The 21,322-nt window shown below is 42.1% G+C and overlaps 1 protein-coding gene across 1 annotated transcript; it reads left to right on the top strand.

Moving 5' to 3' along the window:
* Positions 1-6,642: 6,642 nt before the first annotated feature.
* On the top strand, positions 6,643-21,251 carry hdac3 (histone deacetylase 3). Its single transcript, XM_085788564.1, has 15 exons — positions 6,643-6,810; positions 7,548-7,630; positions 7,758-7,900; positions 8,407-8,488; positions 9,480-9,536; positions 9,649-9,704; positions 9,797-9,930; positions 10,769-10,849; positions 11,007-11,080; positions 11,274-11,338; positions 15,469-15,558; positions 15,673-15,731; positions 18,048-18,127; positions 18,283-18,440; positions 19,850-21,251. Exons 1-15 carry the CDS (start codon positions 6,756-6,758, stop codon positions 19,917-19,919), a joined length of 1,287 nt encoding a protein of 428 aa, XP_085644690.1. The 5' UTR covers positions 6,643-6,755; the 3' UTR covers positions 19,920-21,251.
* The last annotated feature ends 71 nt before the right edge of the window (positions 21,252-21,322 follow it).

The raw sequence follows: 21,322 nt of genomic DNA, 5'->3' as shown, positions 1-21,322 counted from the left end.
CTCAGCAAACCATATTAAACATGCTAAAAGAGGCACCTCTTACAATAACTGGGGATAAATGCACATAGATGAGCAGTCAGAGCACAGAAGTGTCAACATGAACACACAGCAAATACAAAAATACACAGACAGGCAGAGAAGGACCAGTTCAGAGAACGGGTCTAATGCCACACTCTTCATTGAGGCCTCTGGGTGCCATAGTGTTGAGAGTGTATATCCAATACAGTTTGCGTTTCAGAAGCAGATTATTGGTGGTGGTGCCCCCCCCCCCACCGTACATGCTCAATGCCCATGTACAGTACAGTAAGTAAGAGAAGCAACAGGATGGTTCGTTAAATTAAAGTGGCAGGCAACTGGACTTTACTAATATGATGATTTCTAATGGTGCTTCTGTGTTCTGAAAGTCTATTCTTCAGAGGTCTTGAGGTCTTGCCAATGTAAGCAAGGCCACAGGAGCACTCCAACAAATAAATAACTGGTCTTACAGGAGATGACACCTTTAACTTTGAAAACCTTGTCAGTGTATGGATGGTAAAAAGTCTTAGTTTTACGAGTGAAGTTGCACGGCTGGCAGTTGCCACATTTGTAGTTACCAGGTTCAACTGGACTCAGGACAGAGGTGGATGGAGTGGGAGAAGTGCCCTTACAAGCATGTTCCTGAGGTTAGGGGGTCGTTTGAACACAACACTACAGTAGGTGGCTCGCCCAGCTGTATTTTTAGGGAGGGATGTCATGAGAAAGAGGTGAGTATGGGATGGCACAGGTGAGTCTTTTGTCTGCTGTTCTGCTCCTGGTGTTTTTCACACAGCGAGCTTGTTTGTACTCAGTAAAGCAGTTAGAGGCCTGTGCAACCCACTCCTATTTTTAACCTCTTGTGAGTGTAGTATTTTGGGCATAGTTACGAGTCCACTAGTTGATGACGTAAGCAAGGTGTGTCAAGGTGCAGCACAGTCCTGTAAACAAAATAAAGGTTGGTGGCACACGCACGCCAGAGTGAGACCGAAGCACATTGTCTGTGTTTATTAGACGTGAGCTGTGAATACTACATGTCAGAGTTAAGTGCTCATCGACCTGCCAACAGAAGATGGACAGCACAGGTATCCCCACGCCACGGATGGACTGGAATTCGTCTAACCTGCCTGATGCATGGAGAAAGTTTCGCCAGCATGTAGAGCTAATGTTTTCGAGCCCTCTGTACGCTCTAAAGAAGAAGAGGAGAAATGTAGCTACTTGCTACTTTGGGTCAGCAAAAAGGGCCGTGACGTATGTAACACATGGACTCTTACGGCAAATGAAAGAAAACTTCTAAAGACATACTACGACAGGTTTGGAGCTTATGTAACGCCAAAAGCAAACCCCATTTGCACACTTTAAGTTTCACGAGAAGAAACAGGGGGACAGTGAAAGTTTCAACCAGTTTGTGACTGAGCTAAAGCTACGCGTAAAAGACTGCAACTACGACGACAACGGCGATGAGATGGTCTGAGACCGCAAAAAGTTGCTCTGCTATGGTCCAAACCTCACGCTTGAAAATGCTATTGATATTGTACGTTCACATGAGTTGTCGCAGCAGCAGCTAAAGACGATGGTTTTTCCTGCTGCTACCCGGGCTAGCCAGTCCGTGCATGCAGTGAACAGATGGACAAATAAAACGGAACACACACGTCATGGACGCAAAATGGCCAGCGAAGCAAATGGTGACAGTGCCACTAGGAGCAGAGTGTGGTGCATTTGGGCGAGGGCACAGCCGCACAGAGGACTGTCCAGCAAAGGGACCACAATGCAACAAATGTAACCATTTTGCTAATGTGGCAAGGTGAAGAGGGCCCAGGCGGGGATTGAACCCACAGCTCCCAGGTAAGAGTCATGCGCACTTGCCAGTCACCCAAAGGGACATCCCTTTGGCCAAGTAGCCAGGGCACATGATCAATTGGAGGCATAGTGACAGGACCACCACTGTCACACTAAGGTTTGCAGGACAAATACACAGCAGAAACGGGCAACATTTAAGTCCAGGAAAGTACACACTGTTTCTGACTGCACAGAGCAGAAACAGGTAAGGTGAGGCGCAAATTAAAGTTTAAAGTTGACACAGGCGCCCAGGCTAATGTGATACCTGCAGACACATTTCACAGAATATTTGGAGATGTGGTATTAGGCTCACCAGACAGTTGCATATCAGGATACAGGGGACAGATGCTTAAAGTTAAAGGAGGTTGCAGGATAACATGCAGATACAAAGAGAAAACAGTCATGTTAGACTTTGATATTGTTGATGTTGAAAACGCTTCTTCTGTCTTGGGCATGAGAGCATGTCTAGATTTGAACATGGTTAAGCTGGTACACATAATCCAAGCACAACCAGAAACACACACAAGCATCACTGAAGATTTTGCCGTGACGTGTTCAAGGGCATTGGGCTGTTTCCTGATGAATGCGTCTGTGGCAGGACGAAGGAGGGCCCGGGCGGAGTTTGAACCCTATTCTCACAGGTAAGAGTCATGCACGTTTGCCATTTGACCAAAGGGATATCCCAGTGGCCAAGTAGCCAGGGCACATGATCAATTGGAGGCATAGTGACAGGACCGTCAACTGTCACACGTCCTCCACCTCAAACCTTCAGCCACACCAGTGGTGTGCCCACCTCGCCGCATCCCATATGCTCTTCGTGGCAGGCTCAAAGGTGAACTGGATGAAATGGAAAAAATGGACATTATCCAAAAGGAGACAGAACCAACTGAGTGGGTAAATGCTTTAGTGGCAGTGAAAAAGCCAAAGACTGGAAAACTCAGGATTAGGGATGGAGTGATTTTCGATCGGATCGTCTATCGGCGATCGAAGGGACGATCGTGATTTTTTTTTCAAATGGTGATCTTTAAGGCGATCTTTAATTAATTTACTGTCATAAGATGTAATGTAATAATCTCTAGAACCTGCGCTACTTGAAAAATATTTCGTGGAGCAACATGTCTGCATACAGAGCCCTTGGATCTGTGCAACAGAGGAGTGAATATTAAACTCTTAACTACACACCCTGTTGCATCTTTTTTTTTCCTTCTCACTTTTTTTCGGAGGTGCATGCCGCGGACACAGGCTGTGCGGGGTGGGGCGGGTCATTAAAAAAACTGATGATTAAGTCCAGAGTGTTTTATCAGGGGTGCGCTGATGTTGACGGGAAAGCCGGCGGAGGTGTGAGGGAACCGGGTGAGACGGAGGCTGGGCGCATCAGCAGAGCGGGGTTGGTTTCACTGAGAGCAGAGAGCAGGGACCGGGGAGAGTGAGAGGCGGCGGCTGCGGCGGCTGCTGCACTCGCTGCACTGTGACTCTCCCACTCCTCACGAGCTCCACACTGACAAGCTACCGGCAACACAGCGCCTCTGTCTGCCCTTTCCAAGTAAAAAGCCGCTGTCTGACGTTTAATAGCAGCGGGAAGGGTTGTGAAAATAGATGCGGTGGTGCGGGGCTGGTCAAAATACTTTGGGACTCGCGAGTAGGAAAAAAATCCCGACCCGCGCGTCATGCATGCGCGCTTGTCTCTGTGTGTGGACGACAATAACGGAGAGTGAGCGCTATGCGGAGATGAATGAACGGAATATAGCAAGTTTTTTTTTGTTTTTTTAAAGCTGACGTAATTGCCCCCCCCCCCCCGCGATTGGATCGCCTATCGGCGATCGACAGTGTCCACGATCGAATGATCCTAATATAGGGCCGATTTCCCATCCCTACTCAGGATGCGCCTTGATCCTCGCCCCCTGAACAAAGCCATCCAGAGACCACACTATCCAACTCTAGACGACATCACACCGAGATTAGCTGGAGCACAATATTTCAGCGTGTTGGATGCCAGATCCGGCTACTGGACAATTAAACTAAGCCATGAATCATCCATGCTCACTACTTTCAACACTGTCTTCGGCAGATACAGGTTCAAACGACTTCCGTTCGGAATCATATCTGCACCCATGCAACAAAGCAGAGCTGGAGACCATATTGGGCATGGTCATTTACCTCTCCAGGTTCGCCCCCAGACTTTCAGAGGCAACAGCTCCCCTCAGCTGTTAAAGAAGAACAATGAGTTTGTGTGGGACTCAAATCACGACACAGCTTTTCAACAGGTGAAAGACCTTCTGACACAGGAACGTGGCCCAGTACTCACATACTTTGACCACACCAAAGATGTAAAGCTGCAAGTCGACGCATCAAAATGCGGCTTGGGAGCCGCATTGCTCCAGGAAGAAAAACCAGTCGCATACGCATCCAAAGCACTGAATGAGACTGATGAAAACTATGCTCAGATAGAAAAATAGCTTTATGCAGTTCTTTTTGGATGCAAACGGTTTCGTCAAGTGGTTGTTGAATCGGACCACAAACCGCTGGAATTAAAGCAGAAGTAAGTGATATATTTGTGTTAATATAAGTCTTAAATAGTTATATCTTCCAACAGCAATCACTTACATAGAGTGTTTGGTCTGAAACACGGGTCTCTCAGTCCCTCTGCTCTGCTCTGAGCCGAAGAGAAAACATTTATCGTATCCTACAGTTTTTATCCAATGAGGAGAGAGAACGGCATGCAGGGCTGTGTGTGCAGCCAAGGAACGCCGTGAATGTGGTGACGTAGCGACGAGGACTGTTATGGTGCGTTCAAGGAAACTCGTATTTTTCCGACCGTGAAGTGGTACCAGTTAGATCTGGTACGAGTTCACAGGTCAGAAGTTACGAGTGGCCGTTATAGTGACTTTCACCGGTAAAACAGGTCGGAAAAACACGAGTGGGTTGCCTGAAACGCTACAAAGTCGTAAGTTGTGACTTGAAGCTGTAATTTACGATTTCAAAAGCCTGCCTGGAACGCAGCATTAGCAAAAACGACCGGACCACTTACTTCTGCTTTAAAACCACCACCAATAATCTGCTTCTGAAACGCAAACTGTATTGGATATACACTCTCAACACTATGGCACCCAGAGGCCTCAATGAAGAGTGTGGCATTAGACCCGTTCTCTGAACTGGTCCTTCTCTGCCTGTCTGTGTATTTTTGTATTTGCTGTGTGTTCATGTTGACACTTCTGTGCTCTGACTGCTCATCTATGTGCATTTATCCCCAGTTATTGTAAGAGGTGCCTCTTTTAGCATGTTTAATATGGTTTGCTGAGTTTTCTTGATGTTTTTGTATTCAGACTGCTTTAAGTGTGTTTAACATATTTTTACAATTGAGTTTTAATGTGGAATTTACATGGTATTTATGTCTTACACTCACCAGGTGTATGTTTTTCTATACTTTATTATCAATGTGGAAGTGGCATCAGCTGTTGAAGAGCGGTGGCTTGAAATTGCACTGAATTGGAGCCCTTGCAGGGTGCAAGCGTTTCTTGACTTTTTCAGAACCCCAGTAACTCCAGTGTACTTCTACACTTTATATTATTTATGATTTATTTATTTTATTTATTAATGTATGATTCAAGTTATGTTTATTATTTGATTTTGCCACTCAGTCAGTCAAAGTTTCCAAGTAACTTATGTGAAAATATAGTGTCATACAGCCTGTTGGCTCATAGTGTCATCATATCATGTTATTCAAAAATAACATACAATATAAATAAATAATGTATTTAGAATTATAAAGAAATGTATATTTTATTCATAATGTCATGTTTTAACTTGATTGTTTTAGCTTAATCTATTGTTTGTTTCCTTCTCTTCACACATTTACACAAATCGGGCCCCATTATAGCCTATTTGTCTGTTTGAAGCTGGCTGCACTAGTTATCTGCTACGGGCTGGTGACAACATTGGGTGAAGTTTATAGTCAAATAACCTATTTTTATGATAAGATAACAGTCTTTGGTACATATAAATTACATTTTTTGATGATTGGTATTCTGACTTTAATAATGACAGACAAATATATACATACCTTCTGGATTTTTAATTTCCGATTAAATTTTCGCCTATAATTCATGTGTGTTTAAGTGTATAAATCTCAAAGATGGGCAAAGGTATTGATCAAATCTTTGCTTTACTGCATTCAATAACTGTCTGTGAACATCCATTCCAAATTTGGTGACATTCTGATCATTATTTCCAGAGATACATGTGATAAGGCAAAAACTGCCCCTTTTCGAGGAGCCTAAATTTTCACTATTTTCGGTTTTGGCAACCCAAAAAAATAATTTTGCAGTAAAATATTTTTATACAACCATCCATTTCATAAACTAGACATATTAAAGATATGAAAAAACATGGTTGAGTTTTGTTCTACCTCGGGTAGGGGTATGTCAGCTTTTAGGGGCCTTAGTTCCTCTACTATGAGGGGAGTCCAACGCAGAAGGTTTGGTTGAAATTGGGCCAGTGGTTTAGCAGAAAATGACCAAAAACCACAAGGGTGATTTTTTTATGTGTGAATTTAAAACGTGAAGAATGTGAAATACATTTGTTAAATTTTGAATAATTTAGGGTATTTTTTATTGAGGGGGACAATTAATGTTTTTCTGCACCCATGATTCTTGCATGATTTTGCATTCCGAGCCTTTTTATAACTGTCTGGCAATGGCATAGATCCAGGTTGCTCCTCCTCCTCCCCCCTTCTCTCTTTTTCCCCTCCTCCTCCCCTCTCTGTCAGTGCTGTCGAGGCCTGATGACGTTGTCGGCTTGGTGTTTACCATGGCGGCTACCTGCTAATTGAAAGCAAAATGCGGGTTATTTAGCTGCACAACAGTCACAGTTTTACTTGGGAAAAGCTAGAGGATATTTGCAACACAATGACCAACAGAACATCTTATTTCTATGACCCAGACGTGGGAAATTTTCATTACGGTGAGTTTGGTCGCCGCAGTGAACAGGCCTAACTTACAATGGGAGTAGTGCTAATGTTTAGCTGGCTACATGCTAACATCCCCATGACTGTGTTTTGTTTTTTTTAACTTGTTTTCTTTTAGCAGTTCATGCACTCGCGGATGTATAAATACACTCGTTGCGCTGATTTTCAACGTAGCGCAGTTTTATATTCATAGCTTCATTTTTAAGCAAATTATAAAGTACTTTCTTCGCTTGGCTAGCTAACGTCAGTTTACCCGGCCGGGGTGTCTGACGTTTATTACGATGTGTGAACTCAACTGTGTTTGTTGTCTGCCTGTTTGGACTGAGGACAGCATGTTATTGATTATGCGCGGATTTCAGTACGGTTAACGTTAACGTTGGATGCCGGAAAGCATCAGAGGAGGATGCTGTAATCACAACGCTTGCAGCTTTACTTCAACAGAAGAAGACGCTTCATTAGTAAAACTGCACTAATTATATTAGTTACCGAGTGACTGATATTTTGTGTGTAAGTGTGTCAATCATGCAATCACATCATCTTGCCAGTCACCAAACCACTATAAATAACATGTTCTTTCATTGTGGTTATGAAACTGATGGGACTTGCACAGTGTTGCCTCGAGCTGAAGTCCCCAACACATCTTTGTGAACACTGGTGCATTCATAATGTATAAATATATTATAAATGCACCAGTGGAATAACTGTGCACTAATGTGGAAACTGTCTCTGGCAGGTGCTGGTCACCCCATGAAGCCTCACCGTTTGTCTCTGACACACAGTCTGGTGCTGCATTATGGACTCTACAAGAAAATGATGGTGAGTGGCTCAGAGAGGGCGTGTGACAGATTCAAACCCTGCTGATGCTTTTGAACTCCAGTTGATAGTCTTATGATTAAAAATGAATTTGATCAACACCTTTTTTGCACTTTTTTTTTCTCATCAGGTATTCAAGCCATACAAGGCATCTCAGCATGACATGTGTCGTTTCCACTCGGAAGATTACATAGACTTCCTGCAGAAGGTCAGCCCCAACAACATGCAGGGCTTCACAAAGAGCCTCAACACATTTAATGTGGGAGATGACTGGTGAGTGTTTGTTGTGTTTGGCTAAAATTTTGACATAGTATGCCTATATGCCTGCATGATATGAGCAAAATGTGCCATGACACTGTTCAATATGACAATATAAATAAGCTAATTCTGTGTGCATATTAACCATACAGTTCCTGAGTCTTTCTAAATAGGTACCCTGAAACACTGAACATAATAATAGAAATACATATTTTGAGCATACTTTTATGGAACAAATTGCACATGAATAATCAATCAATTAAACACAATGTTAATTTAACCCTCTCATGCCTCCTCACCTATCGCATTTCAGGCAACCTTTTGTGATGTGTTTATCAATTATGTTCATATTGCGATAATGATGAAACAACAATCAATCAGTCAGCCCTACATAGTCATCCAGCTTAGGGTATTTAGATTTTGTGTTGTAGACAGACTTTTACAATGCTAGTTTCCTGTCACACACAACTGACTAAACCATCACCACCAACCAAACAAAATTAGTTCTCTCCTTGTTTCAGTCCTGTGTTCCCAGGTCTGTTTGAGTTCTGCTCAAGATACACAGGAGCCTCTTTACAGGGAGCCACACAGCTCAACCACAAGGTAAAAAATAAGGATCATTCTGTGCCATTAAAGGGACATTGTGTAACTTCTCCTGTTATCTATTCACGGAAATCGATTATTTCGTTCAAAAGTATGTTTTTCATTAATCAGTAATCATCCCCATCAACTAACTGAAGTGTTCCGGTAAGCTCTGAATTTGCCGTTCATATCATTCATATCTACATGGAGCGGGTAAGCTCGGTGCTGGCTGCCCTGTCGTGTCGCCATGTTTTTACGTTCAGTGGCAGCGTGACGGTAGGAAACCACGGAAACTCAGCGGTGACACCGGAGCTGTCAACTCAGGTCGAGGTGGCGTCTGTGAAAAGTCACCGCGGTAACGCAGTGAGGAGGAATGGAGCGTTACACTGATGCTGCATTCAGGTGCAGTCGGGCAGACGGCTGTCGGTAACAAACCAGATGTCATTTTAGTCACAGAAGTCGAGAGAAAGCCGGTAAAACGTGGGTCAGGTAAACAATACGACATCGCCATGACAACATATTGTCACGTGTATTGTTTTGCCTCGTGCTGATGGACCACTTGTTTACATAGAGGCTTGTTTATGCTGTTACCAGTGGCTGTGGTCCGTCTGCCGTCTGCCCAATTTCACGTGAATGCAGCATGAAAAATATGATTGAGTTGCTTGCGATATACAACCGCAACTAGATGGGAGTAATTCTTACACAATGTCCCTTTAAACTGGTTTAAGCACTGCAGGTGCTTATTTAGTGGAGTTTTGTTATCTCAGTTGCAGTCATCTCCACTTCCTTTAGTGAATGCACTGCAGTGCAGCTGGTGGTTAAAGGTCAACATCTGTTGAGCAGATGATACAATAAATCACTGGTCACTTCATCCCCAGACATTGTGAACACTTCTTTGTTACACTGGTACAGCAGCAACTTGGCTGCAGTCGGCCTGCTCAGCAGTAGAGTCATACTAAAGGATGTTGTAACCTTTTAATTGATGATGATAATTCTGTTTTGTTTTTCCCAGATCTGCGACATTGCTATCAACTGGGCCGGAGGTTTGCATCATGCCAAAAAATTTGAGGTCAGAACAAAGTCTTGTCAATTAGTGTCAGTCGTCACATCTTTACCATCTCCTTCTGTTTTGCTGCGAGTTTGTCTTTGCTTGGTGAAAGATGAGTTTGTGGTGTTCACAGGCGTCCGGGTTTTGCTACGTCAACGACATCGTCATCAGTATACTGGAGCTGCTCAAGTAAGAACACGGCGCTCTGCAGTCATGGCTCCTCTGCCTCTGTTTTCTCTTCAACCTGTTAACTTCTTTGTGTTGTTGTGTCTGTGCTCCAGATACCACCCCAGGGTCCTGTACATTGACATTGACATTCACCACGGTGACGGCGTCCAGGAGGCCTTTTACCTGACGGACCGCGTCATGACCGTGTCCTTCCACAAATATGGGAACTACTTTTTTCCAGGAACAGGTACAAACATTTAACAGCGTTGTCTTCAAGTTCAGGAGATGTGTTCTGCTACTGGTCTGCACCTTGAGCTGGATTCTCTTTCCATAATGCTGGAGGATGTCATGGAGAAAAAGAATTATATTATTAACTTAATTAATAATCTTACTGGGGAAAAAGGTTGATTCATAAAGCATCCAATATTGAGTTCTTAAATGTCCATAGATTTAAAGGTTTCCTTAAGCATCAATTTGTTGTAGAAGATTTCATTCCGGATGACCAGAATCACACAAGATGCAAAACGTTTATTGAAGCTGAGGGGTGGTGAGAAAAACGAAGACATTAAAACCATCCACTCTGAGGCAGTGCAGTGTCTAACGGCATGAGTATAGATGTTTGTAGGGGTCTGTATTTGTTAGTTTTTTGGTGTCGTTCCATTTAGAGCTGCAACAATTAATCAATTAATCAACATTTTTCAACATTTTTTAACATTTTATTGACCAACAACTAATCGATTAAACGTTTAAATAATTGACAGATAAATCGATAATTGTTAGTTGCAGCCATAGTTACGTTTGGATACTTTTCGGTCGGTTATGCTGTCTTGTTTTTTTGTTTTGTTTCTGTCCTCTTTTGTGATGTTGATTGTTTGTATGTTGCTGTCACCTGATTATTTGTATTTTAATTTCCTTAAAAAGCGAAAAAAAAGAAAGTTAAAAATTATGAGAAAGAAAAAAAATGTCCCCACCGGGGGGAAAAAAAGACAGAAAAAAAACAGTGATGTCTTCAGGTAGTCATGGACATTGGGGAGTCGTGGTTGTCTGTTTAATGTGTGTGTTAACAGAGGTTGTGTTTTCTGTAGGTGACATGTATGAGGTGGGAGCAGAGAGCGGCCGGTACTACTGCCTCAACGTCCCCCTCAGAGATGGCATAGACGACCAGAGTGAGTTCACTTCCTGCAAAAATTAGATTAGTGAAATGTAATAATACAACTGATAGACCTCTGTTATTATGTTGACTGACTGTCAGCTGGTCAGAGTATGAACTTATGAGCAACATTGCTGTGTGTGTGTGTGTGTGTGTGTGTGTGTGTGTTTCAGGCTACAGGCAGCTCTTCCAGCCGGTTATCAAACAGGTGGTGGATTTCTACCAGCCCACCTGCATCGTTCTACAGGTCAGTCTGTGGCTCTGAATCAGACTCACTCTTGATCTGTTTGATTTTACATTTGTCACTTCAGCTGATGGATCATTCAGCCTGTGTGTGAGAGAACATGACACACTCTTCAGGTTCAGATGCAGTCATTCGTAAAGTAAAGCTGCTGTCAGATTGTAAGAGAGCATCAAACCCATTTCTGTTGTCCCTACAGTGTGGAGCTGATTCTCTGGGCTGCGACAGACTGGGCTGCTTCAACCTCAGTATACGAGGACATGGGTGAGGACATGTTACTTCAACTCATTGTTCTCTATAAACATTTTGAACTTACTCTCAGTTTTGATTAGTTAGAACTAGTGTTGTCACGATACCAACATTTTGGTACCGGTATCGGTACCAAAATGTTTTTCGATACTTTCCGATACTTTTCGGTACTTTTCCAAATAAAAAGAGAATACTATTAATATTTTAATAGAACATAGAACTCTAACATATGCATCAGTAAATCAGTAAACAGTTACTGCTGCTGCAGGATTAAATGTCCATCTATATTAATCTGAACTCTTCCTAAATTAAAACATTAGTGGTCTGTTTAAAAATGAATATCAACTTGTTTTCTTTGCATTATTTGAGGTCATGGTTATTTTGACCAGTTGTAATTTTTGGGAGAAATTGTTATCAGTAGTTTATAGAATGAAACACAAACGTTCATTTTACTCAAACACACACCTATTGTTTCCCATACGTAGACCAAATTGATTCTGCCCCCCCCCCCCCCATCAACGCAATGTCGTTCCGTTAATTCATCTCCCGTCGCGCTCCTTCGCTGTGTTCACTCACACACAGAGAGACATAGAGAGAGAGAGAGGGAGAGAGAGAGAGAGAGCATGCATGCAGCCAGTGGTGATCCGCGGTAAAAACGTAACTTATCATCCAGCAGTGTTTGCATTAATTAACGAGTCTGTGGCGGCCGTCTCTCGCGCGCGCAGTGCGCGCGCACACACACACACAGACACACACATAAACACAGGCACATGGACAGGTGGCGCTGTAACGGTAATTTAAAAAAAAGCACCTTGCTTCATTTGTGACCCTGTGACTCGCTCTCTCACTCGCCTCGGCTCAAATTACAATGCGGCGACCTCACGCGGCGACGTCACCGCTGCCGGCGGCGCAAAATGAAAGTACCGGTCCCATCTAAGCGCAGTATGGTACCGTTTTAAATGCGTCAGTACCCCGGTACCACTCTAGTACCGGTATACCGAACAACCCTAGTTAGAACATGATCAAATAATTACTATTATTAAAGAGGAACTATTCTAAATTTATTCCATTCCGGTCGCTTTTCCTCTGTTATGCTATTGCTAACCCTCCTTCTGGCCATGTGCAACGAAGACGGCGAGAAAACAATCAATAGAGCAGTACATATCATAAACAATGTTACGATGTGTATGTTTGTGTAGTGTTATCTGTCATAAACAAGAGATTACAGGTTACGGGGAGAGTTTGTGTCACGGTGCTGCAGAGACTGCAAAGCTGTTTAATTAAGGAAAAAATATAGCATAGTTAAAGCATCCTGCATAGAATCAGAATCAGAACTGTTTTATTGCCAAGAGCAGTAAAGGTCAGTTTACAGCACGAGGAACTTGTCTTGGTGTCAGGTGCAAACATAAAAGTACCTAGAATAGAATAAGAAAATAAAATAAAATAGAATTTTCTTCCTGGCGGCACGGTGGTGCAGTGGTTAGCACTGTCGCCTCACAGCAAGAGGGTTCTGGGTTCGAACCCGCCGGCCGGCAGGGGCCCTTCTGTGTGGAGTTTGCATGTTCTCCCCGTGCATGCGTGGGTTCTCTCCGGGTACTCAGGCTTCCTCCCACAGTCCAAAGACATGCAGGTTAGGTTAATTGGTGACTCTAAATTGCCCATAGGTGTGAATGAGAGTGTGAATGGTTGAAGAAGATGAAAACACCCACAAGCGCGAGAGCACCTGATTGGGTTGTGAATTGTGCAGTCCAGAGCGGCGGCAGCGGTGATGCCGCCGCTTTATAATTTGAGCCGTTACAACGCGACCTGTCCATGTGCCTGCGTTTGTGTGTGTGCACCAGCGTGCTAGAGAGACGGCCGCCACAGACACGTTAATTAATGCAAACACTGCTGGTTGATAAGTTTGGTTTTTACCACCACTAACATGCATGTGCGCTTCTCTCTCTCTCTGTCTCTCTGTGTGAGTGAGTGAACAGAGAAAGAGCGCTATGCGGAGATGAATTAACGGGACGATAGTGCGTTGATGAAAAAAAAAAAAAAAGCAGAGTAAATTTGTGGCTTGGTCTTGATTCTGTGGCGTTGCACACATTGGTCTATGTATGGGAAACAATAGAGATTGCCAGCGTGTCGTCATCATGACGTATTCCCGGCGGGGAACGCAAAGCATTGTGGGAAACTTTGGCACAAACAAACGCGCCAGACAGTAGGTGCGTTCGAGATGAGCCAGGCGTGCGCAGAATCGATCGCCGGTGACCAGCGCACAATGCATGCCGGTTAGATTTGTGTCCGACTTGATCCCGACTTGCTCTGACGTCATGCACGCGCCTGCAACGATAACCTCACGAGATCAAGGCGGCCGCAGTTTTTAGAGCCAGGCGCCGCAGTTGCTCTCCACCGACTGCTACCGCCTGCAAGCCTCAGGGCATGATGGGAAACGCACCGGATCACGAGCTGATTGGCTCTTAGTTAGGACTGCAAACACTACGTGTTGTTGTATAATGCTAGATTATATGAATTTCATGTTGTAGGCCTATACTGCTTAAAAAAATATTCACACTGAATCAAACTTATATCCTGGGAAATATATTGGTTATTTATTGGACAATTGCAGTACAGCATAAGAAATATATACTTTGGTGACTTCCTGTTTGTATTGACGGCGGCTGGAAACTGTCCGACTTGACTGCAGCTTTCTGTCACCACCCCCTGCTGCTGCCGCCTGCTCTCGCCGACCGTCCAGGCGAGGCGCAGTTCATCTCGAACGAGCCTTTTGAATTTGTGGAGGCAAGAACGCTAGTTTCAAATATCTACTGCTCTGGTTTGAAGATGCCGTCAACCTGCTGTGTTGTGAACTGCAACAGTCGTTTGCACGATAGACAGGGCAAAAAGTTACATTTAGTACCATATAATTATATATATATGGGTGCTGGAAGTTGGGCAGCAGGTTAATGTCAGCGGACCACACCATGTTCATAGGGATCCAGCCCTTTGATTGTCTTTATTTTGTCCTCGTATCGTTTATTTGCGGCTGGATTTAGTTTTAGGCGGTATGGTTCTTTGTTGTTTTCCTTTGCCCGCTGCATTGTGCCAGTTAATTCTGTTTTTTATTGTACTTTTGTTATTATTTACATTGTCCATGTCTAGCGCGCTATGTAGATCGGGGGAAATTGGCCAAAGATACCCACAATCCTTTGCGTTTCTGATGACGTTGCCGCCCAGTTGGTCACGTGTCTTGGCAATCTCTATAGGTGTGTGTTTGAGTAAAATGAACGTTTGTGTTTCATTCTATAAACTACTGATAACAATTTCTCCCAAAAATTACAACTGGTTAAACTCACAAAAAAAAGATGCAGTGTTTTCAGACCTCAAATAATGCAAAGAAAACAAGTTGATATTCATTTTTAAACAGACCACTAATGTTTAGGAAGAGTTCAGATTAATATTGATGGAAATTTCAATTTTAATCCTGCAGCAGCAGTGATTGATTATTTACTGATGCATAATAGTTCTAAGATTTTCTATTAAAATAAATGTTTTTAATTTTTTGTGTTCTCTTTGTATTTGGAATCAAAAAACGTGACATTGTGGTATTGTGACAACACTAATAACGTTATATAGCATAATGTGACCATACTTTATCATACACTCATACTATCTTGTAGTTCTGCTTGAATTTCTTCTCAAAATGCATCAGATTGATGCTTTCAAATATGAAATATACCCCCCTAGAGGGGTCGTATCGTTCTCACCTTTTTCACCCATGACCCGTTTTCATGTCTGATATATGTTAGCCCTGCGATAGACTAGACCCGCCTCTCGCCCAAAGTCAGTTGAGATAGGCTCCAGCTCACCCGTGACCGTAGTGCAGGATAAGCGGTATAGAAAATGAATGAATGAATGAATGAATGAATGAATGAATGAATGAATGAATGAATTAAAATATACTAGTGCAAAAGATACGCATATACTATATACAAAAAGGAGATATGCATACCGTATACAATATAGTATAGTAGACAGATAGTCATATCATAGACAGATGATAGAAATATCTATAGATAATTATTCAGTACATAAACAGATAACACAAACTGATAACAGTAAAAATGACATTTAACCCATGTGCGTGTCAATGTGTTGCACAGGGAGTGTGTGGAGTTCGTAAAGAGCTTTAAGATTCCTCTGTTGGTCCTGGGAGGAGGAGGATACACAGTGAGGAACGTGGCTCGCTGCTGGTACGTCACACACACACACACACACGCATAGAGTGAAACGTTAAAGGTCAAGTCATGATGTGGGTTTTGCTTTACTTTGTTGCTGAAAATAATTTCTGTGCCGTTGTGTTGAAGGACCTTTGAGACGTCTCTGTTGGTAGATGAATCCATCAGCGATGAGCTGCCGTACAGCGGTGAGTCGTACTCAACTGAACTAAATATAAAAAGTTCCCGTGCTACACCTCAGTGTCTTTGTTGATGTTTGCCTACTCCTGGCTCCAAGATCAGTGTCCTGTTGTTTATATATTTTGTTGTTGTTGTTTTTGTTTTTTTTAACTTCTTTTTATTGGTTTTTAAGCAAAAAAAAAAAAAGACCGGATTGTCTTTAAAGGTGGTCACAATGGGCTTTATGCACAGCTCCACTACTTCCTGAACTTAAACAAGCTCCTTTATTTCCTGTCTTACATTATTGGACAGACTGATTAATCCAGGTGTGTCTGACTATTGTGACTACTCAGACACACCTGGATTAATTAGTTTGTCCAATAATGTAAGACAGGAAATAAAGGAGCTTGTTTAAGTCGTTTAGGAAGTAGTGGAGCTGTGCATAAAGCCTATATTACATACCGGTAGTTAGATGTTCCCACAATATTATGTAATACAACTGTTAAATAAAATAAATTAATAAATTACACAAATAAATTAATACATTAAAAGATTAATAAGAGAAAAAAAAACACACATTACAAGATCACAGCAATACAACTTAGTCCTGTTGTTTTACAGTTTTTCTCAATCGCTTTGGTGCTTTTCTCACATCACTCTTAACATTTGCACAACAGTTAGTGCATTTCTCAGAACAATTATTGCAAACTGCAAAACCTAGTGGATAACCTGCAAAAGCGCGTCACTTGCTCAAAATGGATTGTCCATCCCTCAAAAGCAAGTACTCATGTCAATGAAACTGTCAGTGTCGTCAAAATGAGAAGTCCTGACACCATCGTTTATGAACAAGATAGTCAAATGGCTTTGTCATGTTTTCATTAGGACACTTTATTCTCTAAGTGTTTTCCAATGCAAAAAGTGATGATACTACCTGAAAATGCTCAAGACAGCACTATACACTACTTGTACAGCCATGTGAAAACTACAGTAAAGTTACACATTACTGTATTTAGTGGAGATACTGAATATGTATGTTTCACATTTCTACTGCATATGCTCTTTGCAATTCTGATTTGTTCACAGCATTGTGCAAAGGAAAAATACACTACAGTAATCTACAACAAACATAAGAAACACTCTTTGGGTACAACTTTACGTAAACAATGTTGCAGTACATATAGTAACTGAACCTACAGAGTACTGTAAATCATTCCTGCACATCCAGACGTTCCAGTCACATTTTCATCTACATCACTCTGTCAATTGTAGCGATTGAAACAGATTCAATATTCCCAAAGATACAGTAATGTCATCCTTACATTGTATCTCTTTCAACCTTATGCCATTGTTTGTAATCACCATTGCACAAATGTCTTGTTCTTGTAGCAGAGTAAAAAGGGCTCAGTCTCTTCCACCTCTGTGAGGTTGTCTTGTAATCCTATGTGATGCAGAGTAAAATTACAGTAATGTACAGTACATGTACTGCATCAACCATTATTACTGTAGTGTACAATACTGTAAAAGTGCTTCCTACTTGTAAAATGCTAAAATGGGAAATCTTTACTGTGGTTGCTGTAATACATTACAATACAGTAAATCTGTTCTCTAGTGAAGCTGTAAGTCTAAATGTAAATGTAAAAAAGTTCTTGTCCCACTGTATCTTACAGTAATGCCTGACACAATGACAGCAGTGCAGATTGTTTAGTGCTGAATTACTGTCCAATACCATACATACCTGTTGTTCCTTACTGTAAATGTTTGAATAATTGAATTCACAGTGTTTGACAGATTTTGAAAACTAGTTCAACAATTTTGTATGTAATGACTCAAGCAATGAAATAAGGACTATTAGTTTTATAGGGAAAGACTATTCAGCGTTCAAAAGTATAGTTCATTTTGACTGACATGACATAAACAAATGATAATGTTGTAAAACAGCAGAGAATTGTATGAGAGCAACTGATACATGTCCAAAAGCATTTGCACTTTGTTCAGAGGAAGGAGAAACTGCTACTATGATGTGGACAAATGACTACATGTTGTGGAGGTTGAACTAATAGTTATGAGAACTTTCATTCTGATCTGAGAATAGCACCAAAGCGATTGAGAAAAACTGTAATGTACAATTAGAGATGGAGATTCATACTGAGCATTTTCAAACTTTAGCTCCATCTGTTGGTAGTTATGTATATGTACACATAGTTGTGTGTGTGAGTGTATATGTGGTGATTTGGCTTCTTTAGATCTGAGGACGTAGTTTTTGAAATGATGAATGATGAGCTAAATCTTACTATGTTTTCCCTCCTGGTTTCTCTCTATCCTCCTCCTGTTTCTGCTCCTGCCAGAGTATTTTGAGTACTTTGCTCCAGACTTCACGCTGCATCCAGATGTCAGCACCAGGATAGAAAACCAGAACTCCAGACAGGTGAGACGTCGCCACACAATAAAAAGTGACTGTTTTCATAGTTTGTCAACACCTGAGAATGATTCTGTCTTACAACACAGTAAGTCTTTATTATGCTCCTATATATCAGCATCTTCCACTGTGGAGTCTTTAGGAACGTGCGTCTGTCGTTACAGTATTTGGAACAGATCCGTCAGACGGTGTTTGAGAACTTGAAGATGTTGAACCACGCGCCCAGCGTCCAGATCCACGACGTCCCCTCCGACATGCTGAGCTACGAACGCAGCGACGAGCCTGACCCCGACGAGAGGGGGGCAGAGGAAAACTACACCAGGTCAGTTCACCTGCAACAGGCAAAGATGAGTTAAAGGGATACACCAACTTTTTTTTTTTTCGTGTTTTGCCTCGCTCCCGAGTCCATGACCAGCAGATAGACACCATCCTTTTGACTGTGCGTGCAGTAACATGGGAGATACGGGCAGAGCTGGCACACCGCTAATTAGCTTAGCTCAAACGCTGGAAGTGTATGGGTAGTGTTAGCCTGCTTCCTACCCCAGCCAAAATCAGCAGTCAGAAGCTGATTTCATTTTAGCTCTAAACTCTGTAAAATATCACTTTATCAACATTTCAAACATTTTTAGGCGAGAAAGTAGCTGTTTAGCTCAACAGTGTGTCATTAATTTGTCTAAATACCAGCTGTTTACAATTTTGTTCGGACAAATTCAGCGCTACCCAAGCTAGCCGTTGTGACCAACACACTTCCGGTTATTTCCGGTTACTTTCACAAAATAGTTAAGTTTAGTTTATTTATTTCATTCATTTATCAAGCATAAAAACAAAAAATAAAATAAACAATGACAATACTGTAACTCTTGAATGAGAGGGGGCAGAAAGAAGCGGACTTATATTGTCTACACCTTGTTACAAAGAATTAATTCACAAATTAGATAGTACCTACATCCAAGCAAAGAAGTAGAAGAAGAAAAACATCAACAAACAACGTTTACAACAAAAGTGACATAAAATAAATTGAACGGCTGCAGCCCAGCCAGCTACTCATCATCTTAGTACATTTCTGTTAAATGTTGACATGCTATATGCAGTATAGACACATATATAAATTTACTATCACATGCGCACATATACACATAAATAAATACATAAACACCAATATCTGTGTACACGACACTTATGCACATGTTTGTGTATACACCTTTACGTGTGGTTTTATTACTTTTACACCAGGTCATATTTCTGAAAAACCCCCTTTGCCCTTTACATACAGAAAACCATGACGATAGAATTTGTGCTTTTACTTTGAAATAGGAAGCTAACCTACCCTCGATGTAGCTAGCTTGAACCAAAATAAACAGTCTTTGCTTGAACCCTCCGTTTTGACCGATCTCGTCCCGTTATCAGCATTTGACCGCTCAAGATGCCTACCGGAGAGTTTTGTCAGCTCTGAGACGAAGATCGGCCCGCCGGTTTCCGTTTAGAGTTGCTTAAGAGTTTCTCTGATGACTTTAGGTGGAGGCAGGCTAACACTACCAATACACTTCCAGTGTTTGATCTAAGCTAATTAGTATCTCCCTTGTTACTGCACGCACTGTCGAAAGGATGGTGTCTATCTGCTTGTCATGGACTCGGGAGTGAGGCACGACACACACAAAAATGTTGGCGTATCCCTTTAAATGCATCAAATCACTTGCACATTCCTGTAACTACCAATGTTCCCCTCTTCAGGCCGGAGGCAGCCAACGAGTTCTATGACGGTGAACACGACAATGACAAAGAGAGCGATGTGGAGATTTGACCTACGGGAACGAGGGAAATGGAGCTTTTTCCTCGCAGCCTTCTGTTTGCATCAGCAGCCGTCTCCTGACATCACATCAACACTGAAGATCACAAGAAAACACTTTCAGGAAGGACAGAAAAGACCTGCAAGCTCTCCGTTTACTCTCTACGCTTTTTTTTTTGTTAACCCGCCTCTTCACACAGACATCATGGCTGCTCCTCTACCAAAACCTCGGCAGTGCGGATGTGATGTCGGCTCCTGAGTCAGATTTCATGTATTTTCATATTTCTGGATACTGAACCAGCAGTATATCAGATATTACAGGATCAGATACTGTTCTCAAGTTTAACTTTCTTTGTCTTGTATGAAGTCAAATATGGAAATTTTGATAAGAGATTTTTTTTTAAATGTTTCTTTCCTGCCTGTAATCTTGTCCCTGTTGTCATAGCAGCAAACTGTATTTAGCTTTTGAAAGAAGAAAACGTCTATTGCATCATACGGAAAGTGTTCAGTTAACTGAATTTAAAGTCTCCCCCGTCCCAAGGGAAAAGCTGTGAGTATCCCAAATGATACGCTGTATACACTCACCTTGGATTTAAGAGCAGTGGAACAACAGTCGTGAGGAGTTCCTGATTTATTCCATCTTGCGAAACACAGGCTGAAGTGAGAAGATGTCCAAGTGTGTGTGTGTGTGTGTGGATACATGAGTCAACACAGATGATTCAGAGTTATTTTTTGTCAGTTTTAGACGTACAAATGTTGTCATTTCACTTCCACGCTTATTTTACCGTTGTGAATCCGACAGAACACCGCAGTGTTTTTTCCCCCAGCAGCGTTGTCCATGTGCCTTACAGCTCTGACACGTCTGACACTGTTGTAAGAGTGGGACACTTTCATGTAGATCTCATCTTCGTTTGACTCACATTTGGACCTCAACAAGCGTACATCTGTAACGGAAGGGGCGCAGACCTGGATCTGATCCAAACAGAAACTACTCTGTCTTTTCATTCCTTTTCTCTTATTACTGTACATGCGTATAAATGTATGAACTGTGATTGTGTTCATGACGAAGACGACCGGAGACAAGGCCGTTCGTTGGTTGAGAGGTGAAACTTTTCGTACGGCGGCAGGTTGTCCATTCTGTCCCGAGTGCAGGTCCTTCACTGTGCAGCTTCGTTCCAGATGAACATTAGAGGCAATAGATCCATTCGAAGCCACAGTAGAAACATTTTGTACCATCTACCACCTGTGGTCCTCTTTTAGCCAAAAACAGGTTTTATGTGATTTTTTGATATTGTTGTCAGCAACTTCGTTTTTAATAAAAAAAAAAAAGAACAATTTGAACTATTCTTGTTTATTTATCATCATATTTTCATCAGCATGAACACAGCCACCATCAGCTGAACACAGCCACCAGAGGG

The sequence above is a fragment of the Trachurus japonicus genome, chromosome 10 (assembly GCF_045865225.1).
Source record: "Trachurus japonicus isolate A0001 chromosome 10, Traja_1.0".
Taxonomy (NCBI): Eukaryota; Metazoa; Chordata; class Actinopteri; order Carangiformes; family Carangidae; genus Trachurus; species Trachurus japonicus.
The sequence above is the reverse complement of the archived record's forward strand: the minus strand, read 5'-3'. Positions and strand labels throughout refer to the sequence as shown.

Bases quoted from the DNA above. Each gene is read 5' to 3' on its own strand.
- hdac3 (XM_085788564.1), top strand. From the start codon at position 6,756: ATGACCAACAGAACATCTTATTTCTATGACCCAGACGTGGGAAATTTT. The intron at 9,705-9,796 runs GTAAGAACACGG...TCTGTGCTCCAG, and splicing joins AGTATACTGGAGCTGCTCAA to ATACCACCCCAGGGTCCTGT. The intron at 11,081-11,273 runs GTCAGTCTGTGG...TTGTCCCTACAG, and splicing joins CCACCTGCATCGTTCTACAG to TGTGGAGCTGATTCTCTGGG.